Source organism: Anser cygnoides, chromosome 22 (genome assembly GCF_040182565.1).
Source record: "Anser cygnoides isolate HZ-2024a breed goose chromosome 22, Taihu_goose_T2T_genome, whole genome shotgun sequence".
Classification (NCBI taxonomy): domain Eukaryota; kingdom Metazoa; phylum Chordata; class Aves; order Anseriformes; family Anatidae; genus Anser; species Anser cygnoides.
In genome coordinates, this window is record NC_089894.1 from 4,686,850 (window position 1) to 4,705,446 (window position 18,597).

The 18,597-nt window shown below is 47.0% G+C and overlaps 1 gene segment (V, D, J or C); it reads left to right on the forward strand.

Moving 5' to 3' along the window:
* Positions 1-673: 673 nt before the first annotated feature.
* LOC106045971 (T-cell receptor alpha chain constant-like) overlaps positions 674-18,597 on the forward strand; it is a 32,340-nt gene continuing 14,416 nt past the window's right edge. The window contains 1 exon segment of the C gene segment in view: positions 674-836. Coding sequence covers positions 689-836 — 148 coding nt within the window.

Genomic DNA, 18,597 nt, shown 5'->3' on the forward strand with positions numbered 1-18,597 from the left:
CTCTGGGCATCGTTAGGACTTGTTTTTCCCACATGTCCCAATGCCCTGAGCTCCCTGCGGTTTGTTATGGCACCTAATCTCCCTTACATGCTTGTTCATGCCTTCCCTTGGCACTGTCAGACTGTTTTCCTTGCCCCTTGGTGGGGTTTTGCCTTTGTGACGGCAAAGCGAGCTGGGCTTTTTATAATGGGAGGAAACGCTGTGTGACTCTGGCTACAACAAGTTGACCTTTGGCTCAGGAACCAGGCTGTCCATCCTACCAAGTAAGTGTGGAGCTTTCCATAGGTGTTCCATATGGGCTCTTGCTACAGCTGTTGTTCCATTTCCATCCCTTGTCTTCACCTTTGCTGAGCTGAAATGCCTTCTCTCCCTTTGTAGGCTCTGAGATTGCCCTGGGTGCAGTATTTAATGAGGTTTTGGGTGTTTGGAGCATACCTCAACTTGAGGTCTGCATGTCCTTGGGAAAGGGTGACGTGTGTGTTGCTGGGAAGGGTCTTGGCCAGCCACATGAAGGGCTTGCTTGTTATGGGGAGATGAGAGAGTTTTTGTAATGGCCTTTGGTGCTGTGAGTTTCAGCTTGAACAGGCTCACCTTTGGAGCTGGAACAAAGCTATGTGTAAAGCCTGGTGAGTAGAGTTACAGTTATTACTTAGCCTTGCAGGGCGAGGCTGAAATAGCCCCGACAGTAATGTTGGAGTGTAAGATTGGTCATGCTTTTGGTCATGCACAAGCCTGTGCCTTCTCTCTGGGTGTGGCAGAGCTGCGAGGTACAGCAGGAAGAAAAGGCAGCAGAGTAGAAGTCTGTCCTTGGAATGGAGGGAAAGCTATTTACAAAGGTATGTCAGGGGAGTTTGCTTTGTGGCCATGGACAGTCCATGCTCGCCTGGGCAGGGTCCCAGGACAAGTCCTGGGGTTCTGAGGCAGGAGAAAAAACCCTGTGTGTATAATGCAGCAGCTGGAAAGATGAGATTCAGTGATGGAACGTCATTGACTGTAAAACACCATGAGTGCAAGCACTGAGCTCACCGTAGTCCTTTGTAGCAAAGGAGGCTACCAGGAGCATGCTTTCCGATGGCTTTTTCTTTTTTCAATCTTCTTTACTTGCTGACCAAATGCATTTTTCACAGCTCTTGCAGAGCTGTTCATGAACTGCCATCTGAATGTGCCTCAGTCTGCTGCGGTTCTCAAACCTTGTGCTTCTGCAGCTACAGGACTATCCTGGGTGTTACTTCCCTTACGACAGGCTTTCCCTCGGGACAGAAGCAGCAGTCCTGTCATCTCACTTCTGCCTCTAATATGCATGGATTGCCTGACATGATGTTTTTCTCCATGCTTGGTGCACAGAAGCAGTGCCACACACACGGTCCCCCTGATTCTGGGCAAGCATTACTGTAGGTGAACGTTGCTCCTCGTGCAGCTTAACAATTACCAAAGGCAACAGGGATTGCTAGGGAATGGATTTTCCTTTGTTGCAGGTACTGGCCCTGTGCTTAAGCCTGTTGTGTCAGGGAGCTCTGCTGTGGCCTGAGCCCAGGTGCTTTGTGCTTGAGATCACGTGCAGGGCTGGCAGAGACATTTTTGTAATGAGACGCGCCACAGTGCGTACAATGCGCTCACAGTCATTTTTGGAAAAGGAACTGTGCTTTCAGTTGTACCAGGTAAGAAACAATTTATGCTGAAAAACAAAGTGTCTTCTCCTTTTTGATGGGAAGCCAGTAGACAGCCCGGCAGTACTGTAGGGACAAGTGGAGTGGGGGTGTTGGGGAGATGCCTCTCAGTTCTGGGCCCTGTAACATCCCACAAAGCAAGACTCTTATCCTCCACTTGTGGCCTAGGATCCTTCAACCCCATCCCACTCTTCTGCTGCTCCTCCTAGCCTTGGCACAATTTGGCTCAGCCTTGGGGGCAAGTGCCTCTTCTCCAGGAGCTGCCTGGGCTTTTTGTTATGGGAGGAAATGCTGTGTGGCTATGGCTTTGGATATGGCAAACTGACCTTTGGCTCAGGGACCAGGCTGTCTGTCCAACCAAGTGAGTGCTCAGCTTTCCTGTTTCTACTTTGTCAGATGTTCTTATGTATCCTGGGTTTCATCCCATAAACATCCTTGCGGTATCCACACCTCCTTAAAGAGGGGAAGGAGTGTGTATGCACTATTTCATTTGTTGTTAACAACGTAAGCCATCAGAGGTGTCTCTGAGATAATGACCTTTCATTAAATCTCCACACAAGTGAGCAATCACCATTGAAACATGCTCTTGTGAGTCAAAATGTGAGTGGCTTCATTTTTGCCTTGTTCTTCGTTGTTTTGTGGGGAAGAACTTTGGGAATGCAACTGGGCTATTCTCCAGGCATCCCAAGGACTTGTTTTCCCCACATGTCCCAATGCCTTGGGCTCCCTGCAGTTTGTTATGGCACCTCATCTCCATTACATGCCTGGTTCTTTCCTTCCCCCTACTCTGAGCATTGATGGCTATTGATGTCTTGGATAAGTGATTCTTCAGACAAATTTGGAGTCGTGCTTCCATTGTCCCTCAAGCTCTTCAGGAGGCTGCAGTGCAGGTGTGCATTAGCACCGCAAAAAAAGTGCATGCAAGTGGTGGGTGCCTGTCTTTGTAACTTCTCAAAGCTGCCTCAAAAACTTTTAACTGTAACAGAAAGATAGGGTTTGGGAGGAAGATAGCCCCTATTGCTGCTGTCCTTTCCTGAGCAGGGCTCTTCTGGCCCCATCTTTGCCATCTTCCCCTCCTCTCCCCCAACAAGGGGAGTGGTGCATGGTTTGGCAGGAGTGTGCACCACTGAATGGTGGACAGAGGACACTCCAGTGGACAGAAGATCTGGAGGTCTGCTGGAAGGTTTCCGCTTTTTCTAAGGGAAAAATCTCAGGGCTCAGGCTCCCAGGAACAGAGGTCTCCTGTCTCATAAGGGATGTGGAAGGGCGTATAGTTCTTGTTGAGGTGAAAAGCACTGTGTGAACTACGGCAAGATCACCTTTGGGAGCGGGACACGAATTCAGGTTTTACCTAGTAAGTGCCACAACCACTGTGTAGTTTCCTTCCATGTGGGGCAAACCTACCCATTTTAGAGCAGTCCTCTCAAAAGGGGTTTGTCCCATTCTGTTGGCCCTGTGGTGCTCTTGGTCCCACAGAGAGCCTGGGGGGGGGCGTCCTGACTTCAGGACACAGCTGGCTCTCAGTTACTTTGAACACTGTGCAGCCAGGCTGCAGATGCCAAGCACTGCCAAAGAGGTTGGCAAGGTTTTGGTGGATTGAGGGGTTGCTGTGGGAGCACAGGAGGTGCTGGCTCTAAGCCTGCCTTTGTCTGTGCAACGAGATTTACTGTTAGGTCACATAAGTGCTGTGCTGTGGCCATGCTTGTGGTTTGTGCCAGGCCTTTCCTTGGGAGGTTGAGAGCAGCAGCATGACTGTGTGTTTGATCACTGATGGTGACCACCTCCAGCAATCAGTTTTGCTTGACAGGAATGTGCCAGGTTGGTCCAACATGACCCTGACTGCTGTCCCTTCGGTTGCATTGGAACACGTTGCTCTATTCCAGCTCCCAGATGTTGCAGCGACCCCATGGGGATTTGCCTTTGTGATGGCAAAGCGAGCTGGGCTTTTTGTAATGGGAGGAAATGCTGTGTGACTATGGCTACAGCAACAAGCTGACATTTGGCTCAGGAACCAGGCTGTCCGTCCAACCAAGTGAGTGAGGAGCTTTCCATAGGTGTTCCATATGTGACTCGTGCTACAGATGTTGTTCAATTTCCATCCTTTCTCTACACCTTTGTCGATCTAAAATGCCTTCTCTCCCCTTGCAGGCTCTGAGAGTGCCCTGAGTGCAGTATTTAATGAGGTTTTGGGTGGCTGGAACAAAGCTCATCTTGAGGTCTGCATGTCCTCTGGAAAGGGTGACCTGTGTATTGCTGTGAAGGGTCTTTGCCAGCCACACAGAGGGCTGTCTGGTTATGGGGAAATGAGAGCATTTGTGTAATGGCCTTTGTTGCTGTGAGTGCCGACTTGTACGGGCTCACCTTTGGAGCTGGAACAAAGCTTTGTGTAAAGCCTGGTGAGTATTCTTAGTTATTACTTATCCTTGCAGGGTGAGGCTTAAATAGCCTAGAAGGTAATGTTGGAGTGTAAGTTTTGGTCGTGTTTCCTATGAGTGTACACAAGCCTGTGCCTTCTCTCTGGATATGGCAGAGCTGCAAGATGCTGCTGGAAGAAATGGTGGCAGAGCAGAAGTTTTTCCCTGGAACAGAGGAAAAGCTATTTACAAAGGCAAGTCAGGGGCAGTTGCTTTGTGGCTGTGTACAACCTTAGATGAGCAGGGGCCTGAGCCTAGTCCTGGGATTTTTGAGGCATGAGAAAAACTTGTGTATAATGCAGCAGCTGGAAAGATGAGATTCAGTGATGGAACGTCATTGACTGTGAAACACCATGAGTACAACCACTTAGCTCACTGTAGCCCTTTGTAGCAAAGGAGGCTACCAGGAGTCTGCTTTCCGATGGCTTTTTCTTTTTTTAAGCTTGTGTAGTTGTTGACTAAATGCATTTTTCACAGCTCTTGCAGAGCCGTTCATGAACTGCCATCTGAATGTGCCTCAGTCTGCTGCGGTTCTCATACCTTGTGCTTCTGCAGCTGCGGGGCTACCCGTGATGTGCTATCCCTCAGGACAGGCTTTGGCTCAAGACAGAAGCGGCAGTCCTGTCATCTCACAGCTGCCTCTGAAACGCATGGATTGCCTGATGTGATGGTTTTCCACATGCTTTATGCACAGAAGCAGTGCCCCATGCATTGTTCCTCTGATTCTGGGACAGCATTACTGTAGGTGAGAGTTGTCGCTTGTAGGGCTTAACGATTACCATAGGTGACAGGGAATATTCCTCTGAAAAGTGCAAGTGAGCTAGGGAACGGATTTTCCTTTCTTGCAGGTAGTGGCCCTGTGCTTTAGCCTGTTGTGTCGGGGAGCTCTGCTGTGGCCTGAGTCTAGGTGCTTTGTGCTCGAGATCATGTGCAGGGCTGGCAGAGACATGTTTGTAATGAGACATGCCACAGTGTGCACTATGCAGGCAAAGTCACTTTTGGGAAAGGAACTGTACTTTCAATTGTACCAGGTAAGCAGAAAATTGCACAGAAAAACAGAGCTGCTTCCCTTTTGCCTTGTTCTTCATTTTTGGGGGAGAAGAAGTTTGGAAATGCAACTGGGCTATTCTCCAGGCATCCCTAAGACTTGGTTTCCCCACGTGTCCCTATGCCCTGGGCTACTTGCATTTTTTTATGGCACGTAATCTCCCTGACATGCCTGGTGCTTTCCTTCCCCTGGCACTGTCAGAGTGGCTTCCTTACTCCTTGGTGGGTATTTGTATTTGTGATGGGAATGAGAGCTGGGCTTTTTGTACAGCTAGACAGTACTGTGGGGACGGCAGGAGGGGGAGTTTTGGGTTTGCCTCTCAGGTTTTGGACCTTTTTCCTCCCATGAAGCCAGACTCTTAACCTCCACTTGTGGCCTAGAATCCTTCAGCCCCATCTTACATTTCTGCATCCCCTCCTAGCCTTGGCATGGTTCAGCTCAGCCTTGAGGACAAGTGCCACTTCTGCAGGAGCTGCCTGGGCTTTTTGTTATGGGAGGAAATGCTGTGTGGCTATGGCTCTGGATATGGCAAACTGACCTTTGGCTCAGGGAACAGGCTGTCTGTCCAACCAAGTGAGTGTTCAGCTTTCCTGTTTCTCCTTTGTCAGATGTCCTTACGTATCCCTTGTTTCATCCCATAGACATTCTTGTGGTATCCACACCTCCTTAAAGAGGGGAAGGAGAGTGTAGGCACTTTCATTTGTTGTTGCCAATGCAAGCCATCAGAGGTGTCTCTGAGATAATGATCCTTCATGAAACCCCCACACAAGTGAGCAATCACCATTGAAACATGCTCTTGTGAGTCAAAATGTGAGTGGCTTCATTTTTGCCGTGTTCTTCATTGTTTTGTTGGGAAGAACTTTGGGAATGCAACTGGGCTATTCTCCAGGCATCCCAAGGTCTTGGTTTCCCCACATGTCCCAATGCTTTGGGCTCCCTGCAGTTTGTTATGGCACCTCAAGTCCCTTACATGCCTCGTTCTTTCCTTCCCTTGGCTCTGAGTATTGATTGCTATTTGTGTCGTTGATAAATGATGCTTCAAACAAATTTGGAGTCGTGCTTCCATTGTCCCTCAAGCTCTTCAGGAGGCTGCAGTGCAGGTGTGCATTAGCACTGCAAAAAAAGTGCACGCAAGTGGTGGGTGCCTGTCTTTGTAACTTCTCAAAGCTGCCTCAAAAACTTCTAACTCTAATGTAACAGGAAAGTCGGGTTTGGGAGGAAGACAGCCCCTATTGCTGGTGTCCTTTCCTGAGCTGGGCTCTACTGGCCCCATCTTTGCCATCTTCCCCTCCTCTCCCCCAACAAGGGGAGTGGTGCACAGTTTGGCAGGAGTGTGCACCACTGAATGGTGGACAGAGGACACTCCATTGTAGAGGGGATCTTGACATCTGCTGAAATGTTTCTGCTTTGTCCACCAGACAAAGCTGGGAGCTTGGCTCCCTAGGAACAGAGATGTCCTGTCTAACAGAGGATGTTGGAAGGGCGTATAGTTCTTGTTGAGGCGAAAAGCACTGTGTGAACTACGACAAGCTCACCCTTGGGAAGGGAACACGACTTCAGGTTTTGCCTAGTAAGTGCCACCACCACCTTGTAGTCTTCTTCGATGTTGGGCAAACCCACCCATTTGCAGCTGTCAGCGGCTACCCTGCACTTCTCCTCTCAGGCTTGTAATGCTGCAGCTGCACAGCTGCACGCAATCAGCATGCCTTTAGGGCAGGGTTTGAGTCAGGACAAAAGCAGCAGTCCTCTCAAAAAGGATTTGTCCTATCCCATGGGCCCTTTGCTGCTCTTGGTCCCACAGAGAGCCTGGGGTGTCCTGACTTCAGGATGCAGCTGGCCCTGAGTTACTTTCAGCACTGTGCAGCCAGGCTGCGGATGCCAAGCACTGCCAAGAGGTTGGCAAGGTGTTGGTGGATTGAGGGGTTGCTGTGGGAGCACAGGATTTGCTGGCTCTAAGCCTGCCTTTGGCCATGCAATGGGACTTTCTGTTGGGTCACATAAGTGCTGCATGTGGCCGCGCTTTGTGCTTTGTGCAAGGCCTTTCCTTGGGAGGTTGAGAGCAGCAGCATGACTGTGTGTTTGATCACTGATGGTGACCACCTCCAGCAATCGGCTTTGCTTGACGGGAATGTGCCAGGTTGGTCCAACATGACCTTGAATGCTGTCCCTTTGGCTGCATTGGAACATGTTGCTCCATGCCAGCTCCCAGATTTTGTCACGACCCCGTGGGGAGGCTCTCGTATGTCCCTGTGTCCTGGCAGGGTTTGTGCACTTGGGGGTGGGAGAGAAGGACTCTGTGAATGCTGGTGCTTACAGCAAGGTCACTTCTGGGAGCGGGACGAGGCTCCTAGTAGTGGCCAGCAAGTGGTCTCTGATGGGGCAGGTGTGCCTGATGCTTGTAAAGTACTTAGAGGTCCAGGGACAATGCACTGTCAGACTGGTTTCCTTGCCCCTTGGTGGGGATTTGTCTTTGTGATGGCAAAGTGATCTGGGCTTTTTGTAATGGGAGGAAATGCTGTGTAACTCTGGCAACTACAAGCCTACCTTTGGCTCAGGGACCAAGCTGTCCGTCCAACCAAGTAAGTGTGGATCTTGCCATAGGTGTTCCATATGGGGCTCTTGCTACAGATACTGTTCCATTTCCATGCGTTAACTTCACCTTTGCTGAGCTGAAATGCCTTCTCTCCCCTTGCAGGCTCTGAGAGTGCCCTGGGTGCTGTATTTAATGAGTTTTTGGTTGGTTGGAGCAAAGCTCAACTTGAGGTCTGCATGCTTTGGTCCCTGCGAATCCTCCACTACTGACCTTTCTGAGGTCACACTATCTGTTCAGAGCTTCCTTCTGCTGTATGTGGTTGCTGTATAGTTGTAAAACCTTTAGCGTGCTGGCTGAACTACAGACAGGGGAATAAAAAGGCTCGCTTTTGGGCAAGGTATGGAGCTCTCTGTGAATCCCCACAGAGGGTACTGGCTGTTTTCTTACCTGTCCACCTGGGTCCAAGGTCAGATTTCCCACTTCATGTGTTTCATGATAGTTTCTGCCTGGAGAGGTCAGAGGAACATGGCCAAAATAATAATGCTCCTGTTTGAACCCAATCCTCTTCCTCCTTGTGGATGAGATTCCCCAGCAGATTGGTCTTGGTAGCAGTGAAACTCGTGTTGGATTCCTGTACTAGCTGTAGCTGTCAGTGTTGAAACTGCACTAGTGGAAACTGTTACAGATATCTGGGACGTGTGATTGCTTTTTTGCTATTTCTAAAGCCCATCCAGACTCTTTGCCACTGTACATTTAAGCAACATCATTGGTTTCAGCTGCAACAACATGTATGCCTATCTCAAGGGACACAGCAGGACTGCTGCGGTACTGGAACAGCTCATGTTGTTTGAATGATCAGGGAGGAGGGGTCCAGAAGGGATCCCCTTCTCCATAAGATGCTGGTCAGACTCCATCATGGCGCAGATGCAGGCGCTCCTTGTCTTCTTCCAGGTCCCAGCTTGTCAAGGCTGGAGATACTCCTGGCTTCAGTTCGATGCCTTTGATGGGAAGGAACTGCTCTCCTCAATTTTCTTCGTAGAGTCATTGGCAGAGAGCTAATGTTTTTTGCTGTGGTGTGAAGGACTCTGTTAATGTGAGGAACTACGAAATAATGCTGGGGACAGGGACACTCCTAGTTGTGCAGCCCATTGAGTACAACTGGTGCCTAGCTTGGGATATTTCCCTTGTTCTGCTATCCGAATCAGCCCTTTCCAAGTCCCCCAGAAATTACCTTTAGCTGAGCAGAGCAGGCTTGTTCCTGGCTCTGACAGCTCCAGGGGTGCTCATGGCTTTTCCTGAGCTGAGCTCTGCTGGGCCCTTATTCCTCAGATTTCCCTTCCTCTTCTACAAGCTGTTGATCAGCAGAAGGTGTGTCAGGACAGGGAAGCAGGGACTGGGGAGAGGTGCTGCTTCTCCAGTGGGGGCAGGCTGGGCTTTTTGTAATGGGAGGAAATGCTGTGTGACTAGCTTCACCAAACTGACCTTTGGCTCCGGGACCAGGCTGTCCATCCAACCAAGTGAGTGCGGGGCTTTCCATCGGTGTTCCATATGAGACTCTTGCTACAAATGTCGTTCCATTTCCATCCTTTAACTTCACCTTTGCAGAGCTGAAATGTCTTCTCTCCCCTTGCAGGCTCTGAGACTGTCCCGGGTGCAGTTTTTAATGAGGTTTTGTGTGGTTGGAGCAAGCCTCAACTTGAGGTCTGCATGCCCTTGGGAAAGGGTGACCTGGGAAGGGTCTTTGCCAGCCATGAAGGGCTTCAATGTTATGGGGAGATGAGAGCTTTTGCGTAATGGCCTTTGTTGCTGTGAGTGTCGACTTGTACAGGCTCACCTTTGGACCTGGAACAAAGCTTTGTGTAAAGCCTCGTGAGTACAGTTACAGTTATTACTTAGCCTTGCAAGACAAGGCTGAAATAGCCCAGACAGTAATGTTGGAGTGTAAGTTTAGCTCAAGCTCCCTATGAGTGTGCACAAGCCTGTGCCTTCTCTTTAGGTATGGCAGAGCTGTAAGGTGCTGTGGGAAGTAGATGTGGCAGAGCAGAAGTTTGTCCCAGGAATGCTGGAAAAGCTGTTTACAAAGGCATGTCAGGGGTGGTTGCTTTGTGGCCATAGATAGCCCATGCTCGGCCAGGCAGGGTCCCAAGCCAAGTCCTGGGTTTTTGAGGCAGGAGAAAACCAATGTGTATAATGCAGGAGCTGGAAAGATGAGATTCAGTAATGAAAGGTCACTGACTGTAAAACATTCTGTGTACAAGCACTTACCTCATGGTAGCCCTTTGTAGCAAAGGAGGCTACCAGGAGCCTGTTTTCCGCTAGCTTTTTCTTTTTTTTAAGCTTGCGTAGTAGCTGACCAAATGCATTTTTCACGGCTCTTGCAGAGCCGTTCATGAGCTGCTATCCGAACGTACCTCAGTCTACTGAGATTCTCAAAGACTGTACTTCTGCTGTTGTGGGGCTACCCGTGATGTGCTATCCCTCAGGACAGGCTTTGGCTCAGGACAGAAGCAGCAGTCCTGTCATCTCACAGCTGCCTGTGAAATGCATGGATTGCCTGACGTGATGATTTTCTCCAAACTTTGTGCACAGAAGCAGTGCCACACACATAGTCCCCAGATTCTGGGCAAGCGTTACTGTAGGTGTGAGTTGTCGCTCATGGGGCTGAATAATTACAAAATGCGGCACGGAACGCTCCTCTGAAAAGTGCAAGTGAGCTAGGGAACGGATTTTGCTTTGTTGCAGGTAGTGGCCCTGTGCATTAGCCTATTGTGTCGGGGATCTCTGCTGTGGCCTGAGTCCAGGTGCTTTGTGCTTGAGATCATGTGCAGGGCTGGCAGAGACATTTTTGTAATGAGACATGCCACAGTGTGCACTATGCAGGCAAAGTCACTTTTGGAAAAGGAACTGTGCTTTCAGTTGTACCAGGTAAGCAGCAAATCATGCCCAAAATCAAAGTGTCTTCTCCTTTTTGATGGCAAGCCAGCGGACAGCCTGGAGGTACTGTAGGGTCAGGTGGAGTGGGGTTTTTGGGGAGTTGCCTCTCAGTTTTGGGCCCTGTAACATCCCATGAAGCCAGACTCTTAACCTCCACTTGTGGCCTAGGATCCTTGAGCACCATCTTACACTTCTGCAGCCCCTCCTAGCCTTGGCACGGTTCAGCTCAGCCTTGAGGACAAGTGCCACTTCTGCAGGAGCAGCCTGGGCTTTTTGTTATGGGAGGAAATGCTGTGTGGCTATGGCTCTGGATATGGCAAACTGACCTTTGGCTCAGGGAACAGGCTGTCTGTCCAACCAAGTGAGTGTTCAGCTTTCCTGTTTCTCCTTTGTCAGATGTCCTTACGTATCCCTTGTTTCATCCCATAGACATTCTTGTGGTATCCACACCTCCTTAAAGAGGGGAAGGAGAGTGTAGGCACTTTCATTTGTTGTTGCCAATGCAAGCCATCAGAGGTGTCTCTGAGATAATGATCCTTCATGAAACCCCCACACAAGTGAGCAATCACCATTGAAACATGCTCTTGTGAGTCAAAATGTGAGTGGCTTCATTTTTGCCTTGTTCTGCATGGTTTTGTGGGGAAGAACTTTGGGAACTCAACTGGGCTATTCTCCAGGCATCCCAAGGACTTGGTTTCCCCACATGTCCCAATGCCTTGGGCTCCCTGCAGTTTGTTATGGCACCTAATCTCCATTACATGCCTGGTTCTTTCCTTCCCTTTGCTCTGAGCATTGATGGCTATGCGTGTCTTGGATAAGTGATGCTTCAGACAAATTTGGAGTCGTGCTTCCATTGTCCCTCAAGCTCTTCAGGAGGCTGCAGTGCAAAAAAAGTGCATGCAAATGGTGGGTACCTGTCTGTGTAACATATTAGAGGTGCTTCAACACCTTTTAACTGTAATTTAAGAGAAAGTCAGGTTTGGGAGGAAGACAGCACCTATTACCAGTGTCCTTTCCTGAGCAGGGCTCTACTGGTCCCTTCCTTGCCATCTTCCCCTCCTCTCCCCCAAGAAGTGAAGTGGTGCATGGTTTGGCAGGAGTGTGCACCACTGAATGGTGGACAGAGGACACTGCATTGGACAGTGGATCTTGACGTCTGCTGAGATGGTTTGTCAGGACAGGGACGCAGGTGCTGGGGAGTGGTGCTGTTTCCCCAGTGCGGGCAGGCTGGGATTTTTGTAATGGGAGGAAATGCTGTGTGACTATGGGAACTACAAGCTGACCTTTGGCTCAGGGACCAGGCTGTCCGTCCAACCAAGTGAGTGTGGGGCTTTCCATAGGTGTTCCATATGGGACTCTTGCTACAGATGTTGTTACATTTTCATCCTTTACCTTCACCTTTGTCGAGCTGAAATGGCTTTTCTCCCCTTGCAGGCTCTGAGAGTGCTCTGGGTGCAGTATTTAATGAACTTTTGGGTGGTTGGATTAAAGCTCAATTTGAGGTCTGCGTGCTTTGTTCCCTGACAGTCCCCCAGTACTGACTTTCCTGAGGTCATATCATCTGTTCAGAGCTTCCCTGTGTTGTGTGGTTCCTTGTCACTTGTGGGGCTTAATGTTTACCTAAGGTGACATGGAACGCTCCTCTGAAAAGTGCAAGTGAGCTAGGGAACGGATTTTCCTTTGTTTCAGGTAGTGGCCCTGTGCTTGGGCCTATTGTGTCGGGGAGTTCTGCCATGTCCTGAGTCTAGGTGCTTTGTGCTTGAGATCACGTGCAGGGCTGGCGGAGACATTTTTGTAATGAGACATGCCACAGTGCATACGATGCAGGCAAAGTCACTTTTGGAAAAGGTACTGTGCTTTCAGTTGTACCAGGTAAGCAGAAAATTGCACAGAAAAACAGAGCTGCTTCCCTTTTGCCTTGTTCTTCATTTTTTTGGGGAGAAGAAGTTTGGAAATGCAACTGGGCTATTCTCCAGGCATCCCTAGGGCTTGGTTTTCCCCACATGTCCCAGTGCCTTCGACTCCTTCCATTTTTTTATGGCACCTAGTCTCCATGATATGCCTGGTGCTTTCCTTCCCTTGGCACTATCAGACTGGTTTCCTTGCCCCTTGGTGTGGATTTGCCTTTGTGATGGCAAAGCGAGCTGGGCTTTTTGTAATGGGAGGAGATGCTGTGTGTCTGGCTTCAGCAAGCTGACCTTTGGCTCAGGGACCAGGCTGTCCGTCCAACCAAGTGAGTGTGGAGCTTTCCATAGGTGTTCCATATGGGACTCTTGCTACAAATGTTGTTCCATTTTCATCTTTACCTTCACCTTTGCAGAGCTGAAATGTCTTCTCTCCCCACGCAGGCTCTGACAGTTCCCTGGGTGCAGTATTTAATGAGGTTTTGGGTGATTGGGGCCAAGCTTAACTTGAGGTCTGCATGTCCTTGGGGAAGGGTGACGTGTGTGTTGCTGGGAAGGGTCTTTGCCAGCCATAAGAAGGGCTTCCTTGTTATGGGGAGATGAGAGCTTTTGCATAATGGCATTTGTTACTGTGAGTGCTGAATGAGAGAGGCTCGCCTTTGAATCTGGAACAAAGCTTTGTGTAAAGCTTGGTGAGTACTGTTACAGTTATTACTTAGCCTTGCAAGGCGAGGCTGAAATAGCCCAGACAGTAATGTTGGAGTGTAAGTTTTGGTAAGGCTTTCACAAGTGTTCACAAGCTTGTGCATTCTCTCTGGGTATTGCAGAGCTGTGAGGTGTTTCGGGAAGAAGAGATGGTATGGCAGAAGTTTGTCCCTGGAATGGTGGGAATGCAATCTACAAAGGCACGTCAGGGGCGGTTGCTTTGTGGCTGTGTACAGCCTTAGATGAGCGGGGGCCTGAGTCGAGTCCTGGGGTTTTGAGGCATGAGAAAGCCATGTGAGCTGCCTGGGCTTTTTGTTATGGGAGGAAATGCTGTGTAGCTATGGCTCTGCATACGGCAAACTGACCTTTGGCTCAGGGACCAGGCTGTCTGTCCAACCAAGTGAGTGCTCAGCTTTCCTGTTTCTCCTTTGTCAGATGTCCTTACATATCCAGTGTTTCATCCCGTGGACATCCTTGTGGTATCCATATCTCTTTACAGAGGGGAAGGAGAGTGTAGGCACTATTTCATTTGTTGTTGCTAATGTAAGCCATCAGAGGTGTCTCTGAGATAATTGAAAGATGCTCTTGTGCTTAGTAATTTTTTTCTATGCGGAGGACTTCTTCTATTGAGAGAAAGGTGCTCTGAACATGGTGCTTTAGGCTGCTGATAGTCTGGGAGTGTGCAGAAGGAGTGGTGTGGTTTAGGGCGGATGAATAGGTTGACCATCTTGTTCATAGTGCCTGTGTATGGTTCATGGGGGATGCGTAATGGGATTCAGTTCTATTCCTTACCTTGGGTCATTTAGCTATCTCAGGGTAGGTCCAGGCTGTGCTGATGCAACTGTTTCCTGCTAGTCATGCTAAATAGCTCTGGTATGTAGACTGTTGTTCTGAGTGTAACCAGAGAAAGAAAAGCTGTGGATTAATATGATAGTAGCTTTCAGCCTGGATATCTTGTGGGCAGTGAAATTAGGAATCTTATGTGAGTGAGCAGATAGCTTGAAGAGAGAGAACTCCTGAAAAAGCCAAGCAAGTGAAATTGCACACCATCAATCCACACTGCAGAAAGCAGCTGGTTTCCAGCTGAATCTGAGCATCCCACTTGCCCAGAGTGTAAGTGAAGAGTCTATGGTACACCCTGAGTGGTGGTGGTGTCATCTGCTGGGATCTGAACCCTCTGGGTTTCTGTCAAGTGCTGTTCTATTGTGACAATACCCTCAAATTCACCTTTGGCTCAGGGATTAAAGTCACCGTCTTTCCAAGTAGATGGGTAAATGCCTGTATGTTGCAATCTCACTCCACAGTATGTCCTGGGGGCTGTGCTCCAGGAGAGAAAAAGTAACTTGAGCCCTCAGGGAACGCTGATTTTGTTGCTAAACTACAAAGTGGATGTTAAGAATGCTCTTTGTGTGTTTTTGTTTGTTTGTTTTTGTTTTGTTTTGTTTTTGCACAACAGCAAGCCCAAGAGCAAGCCATTTTGGCACTGTGACTGAAAACTCTTGGTGCCTGGGAATGGCTGATATTCTCCAAAGAGCTTCAGAGATTCATCCCGTTTCTGCCTTTCCCTCCTCTGTGTGTTCTTGCTCCCCGTGCAAATCCCAGCTGCTGTCCAATGGCTTATCCTGCTTGTTGCAAAAGGAAAAAGGAGGCGATCAGAGAGCACACTGAGCCTCTGTTTCTTGTTAGGGTGTCAATGCTGTGTGAACAGCAAAGTAGGAAAACCCCATTTTGTGCCAGGGACATAGCTGCATGTTCATCCAAGTAGGTATTCTCCTCTTGCTTTTCCACTTCATGCTCTCTCCTGTTACTGCATTCCCACTTTAGCCAATTTAAGACCAAAGAGATGAGTCAGAGCTGCATATGAGAGCCATGGAGGATTTGCTTCCTCCAGGGCCACTCTGTGAATGCTTGTGTGGGGAAGGTAATGTTTGGCAGGAAGGGTCATTTTAACTCTGAGACCTGGTGACTAGTGTAGCGTATTTAGGATAAGAGTTATCAGCAGTCAACATCTGTGGTACTGAGCTGGGCACTCAGGTGCATAGACAAATGTGTCTGAGAATGCGGAAGGATTTGAATTGTCAAGGGCCCCAACTCTTCCACAAAGCTATAGGAGTCTATAAAGCACCAGAACAGAGCTGGTACCCAAGCTCTTAAGTGTGTGTCTATCCTCAGTCTTTAGATGATTTTGCTGTTGTACTTTAGGCTTGAGGTTTTCTTTTTTTTTTTTTTTTTTGTTCCTGGGATAGTCTTAGTACTGGTGTAGGACAGAGCTGAAGGCAGATGATGCAGCATGCTTAAGTCTCAGGGTGCAAGTAGGAACTTCTTAGAGGCGAACTAAATTTATCTGGAACCCAAGTAGTCAGGGACAGTTGGGCGTCTTTCCTCCCTCTCTCTGGATAAATCTTAGGACTTATGGAGGGGATGGTTGCATCTGTGTTAAGTGAGATTTTGGCAGGGTATGTTGCACTGTGTGTATGGTACTGGAGGAAAGGCTCATTTTGGGACTGGAACAAGATTATCAGTGCTACCTTGTAAGTACAGAATGCTGTCTTCTAGGGAAGACTATCATGAATGAGCCTGAAACAAAATGCAATACCAAATTCAGGGATAGGAATGCAGATAGTTTCTGCATGGTACATAAAATTCTTTCTGTCATGGTATATAAAATGTATGATGGGGAGTTCCACCTTTAAACTTATCCTATAGTCTTCATATATTCAAACATCATCTGGTAAAAACAACAGCTGTATAAAAATGAGGTGTGGGTTGGTCTGTCCTTTTCAAGCTGTGTTATCAACATACTTTTAATTTCTGTTTTTGAGAGGATCTGCTACTAATCACACTGGAGAAAATTCAAGTGTCTCTTTTCTTTTGGGTAGGGGAAGGTGGTTAAAGAAAATGAAACAAACAAACAAACAAAAACACTTAGCTTTAAAAGACCAATATTACCTTTCACCATCCTAATCCAGCCCATAGTTGTAAAGGGCAGAAACCATTCTGTCCTTTTGTCTTTTATTTTGCCCATATTCTGGGTAAGGAAGAGCTCCCAGGATTTTCAAGTAGGAAGTTTCTTTTACATGGCCCATTATTGTGTGACATATGAGGTTCTGGTGCCAAACTGTTCTTTGGAAGTGGAACTAAACTGAAAGTTGATCTTAGTAGGTAGATATAAACCTGTGATTTGACCCCATATATGTAACTGGAATGGTCAGAAGATAGTATACATTGGCAGTGAATTAGGCTTCAGTTTCATTTGATTCTGAATTGTATCCACACTGCTGTGTAACACTTAAAATTGAGAAAAATCAAAAAGCCTGCTTAAAAATAAGTCCAAATGAAGTTGACAAATTCCTGCCAAATTTTGTGTGTGCTCATTGTAAATTTACAGATGCATAACTCCTAAAATACTTAAACATGGGGGGGAAGGATAAAAGGGAGTAAGAAGATGTCTCCATATATCAACCTTCATGAAACCAAGAGCTGATTTGCTAAAATGTCTTAACCGTCTTAAAAACATGGGCAAAAAAAATAAATTACATGATATGCAGTAGTAAATTGGAAATTAGTGTTTATTTATTTATTTATTCTATTATGTTAGGTCATTACCACAGCACTGCTCTCACCTAATATAATGGATTCTAGATGTGTTTGAAGCACTGTCTTACTTCTCTTACCTTCATTTGAAAATCCCAAGATGAAGAGTATCCAACAGAGGAATAGCAGTTTGATTAGGCATTTGAATTCCCATAGCCCCATCTTTCCATGAAGGGAGTGCTGTATTTTGTTTTAAATTTCCTGTGATTAGATCACATAACCTACATTTGTAGGTGTGGATGTGATGGCTGCAAGGATGGTTTTTGTTGGCTTGTTTTTCATTGTGTGAATGCTGGCTATAGCATCATCTTTGGAAAAGGAACAAAGCTTCTTGTGAAACCAAGTAAGAAACATGCTTATGTGTATTTGCAGTTTTTATTGTCAATTTAGATTTGAATAGCAGAGTGACTTTTAGCACCATGACTTGGTAATTAAAGGAATTGGTTAGCTGATGATGGTACTGATTTAAGTTACTGTAGTCGTTCTTGCATTATCTGACCATTTGATGTATCATAGAAAGATACAAACAAACAAACCATAGATGGAAACCTGGACCGATAAGAAGATGGTTTTCATCAGTTACTCTGACCCTAGACCACGGTCATGTTGTTGTTCACATCCCTTTTTGCCATTCCAGCAAACAAGGCTTTGTGGTGCAGCTATTGAACCACATCTACCAGTAAAGTCAACAGGCCTTTTTTCTTCAGTAGGGATCTTAAACGGCTTAATTACTAGTGGTCTATTAGCATGGCTCAACAAATTACCATACTTTACTGAATCTCTGTAACTATATTTGTACGTGCTCTTAGCAAGCAACATGTGAGTTTTTTTTGAAGTTTAGTGTTCACAGGATCATAAAATCATGGAATTTGGGAGGGACTTCTGGAGATCATCTAGTACAAGCCCCTTGTTCAAAGCAGGGTCAACAAAAAGAAGTTTCTGTTGATGTGGACATCTCTGAGAATGGAGATTCTGTAACCTCTCTGTGAAATCTGTTCCAGTGTTTAACCATCCCCTCAATTATTTTTTTTTCCTTAGGTTTAAGTGGCATTTCCCATATTTCAGTCTGTGCCAATTGCCTCTTGTCCTGTTACTAGGCACCCCTGAGGAGAGTCTGGTTCTGTTTTCTTTGCTTTTTCCTATTTGGCATTTATACCCATTTAAGACCTCCCCCTCCTAGCTCTGTCTTTTCCAGTCTAAACAATCCCAGCTCTCTCTGTGTCTCTTTGTATGTGAGACATTTCAATCCCTTAATCATCTTTGTGGCCCTTCACTGGACTTGCTCTAGAAAGTCTGCATCTTTCTTGTACTGGGGATCCCTGTCAATCACATTGGTGTTGTATTAGATAACCTCAAGAGGTCCCTTCTAACCTAAGTGATTCTGTGACTCTCTGGGCTGAGGCAAATTCTCATAGTTCTCCTGCAAAAAAAGCCTTTTCAAAATGCCCACAGTATTAACGATATCAAAGGGGGAGGAAAAAGAAAGAAAATTCTGTGCAGTGTTTTTTTCTGATCTTCATGGTGCATATCTGAAACCTTAGATGGGAATCAAGCAAGACTAGAATTTGTGAAAAATAATGTGTATGAATGCATTTTTTTTCTAGGCAGAGAAACAGTGAACATTGGCTCCAAATTCACAATTGCAAGTAGACAAGACTGTTGTTTTTTTGTTGTTGTTGTTTTTTGTTTTTTGTTTTTTTTTTAATGAAATAAGATGCTAAACTAAGGGCATTTTTTTCCTTTTGAATTTAGAATAATCTGTAGGAGAAGATGAAAAATATGGAAGATCTGCTGTTGT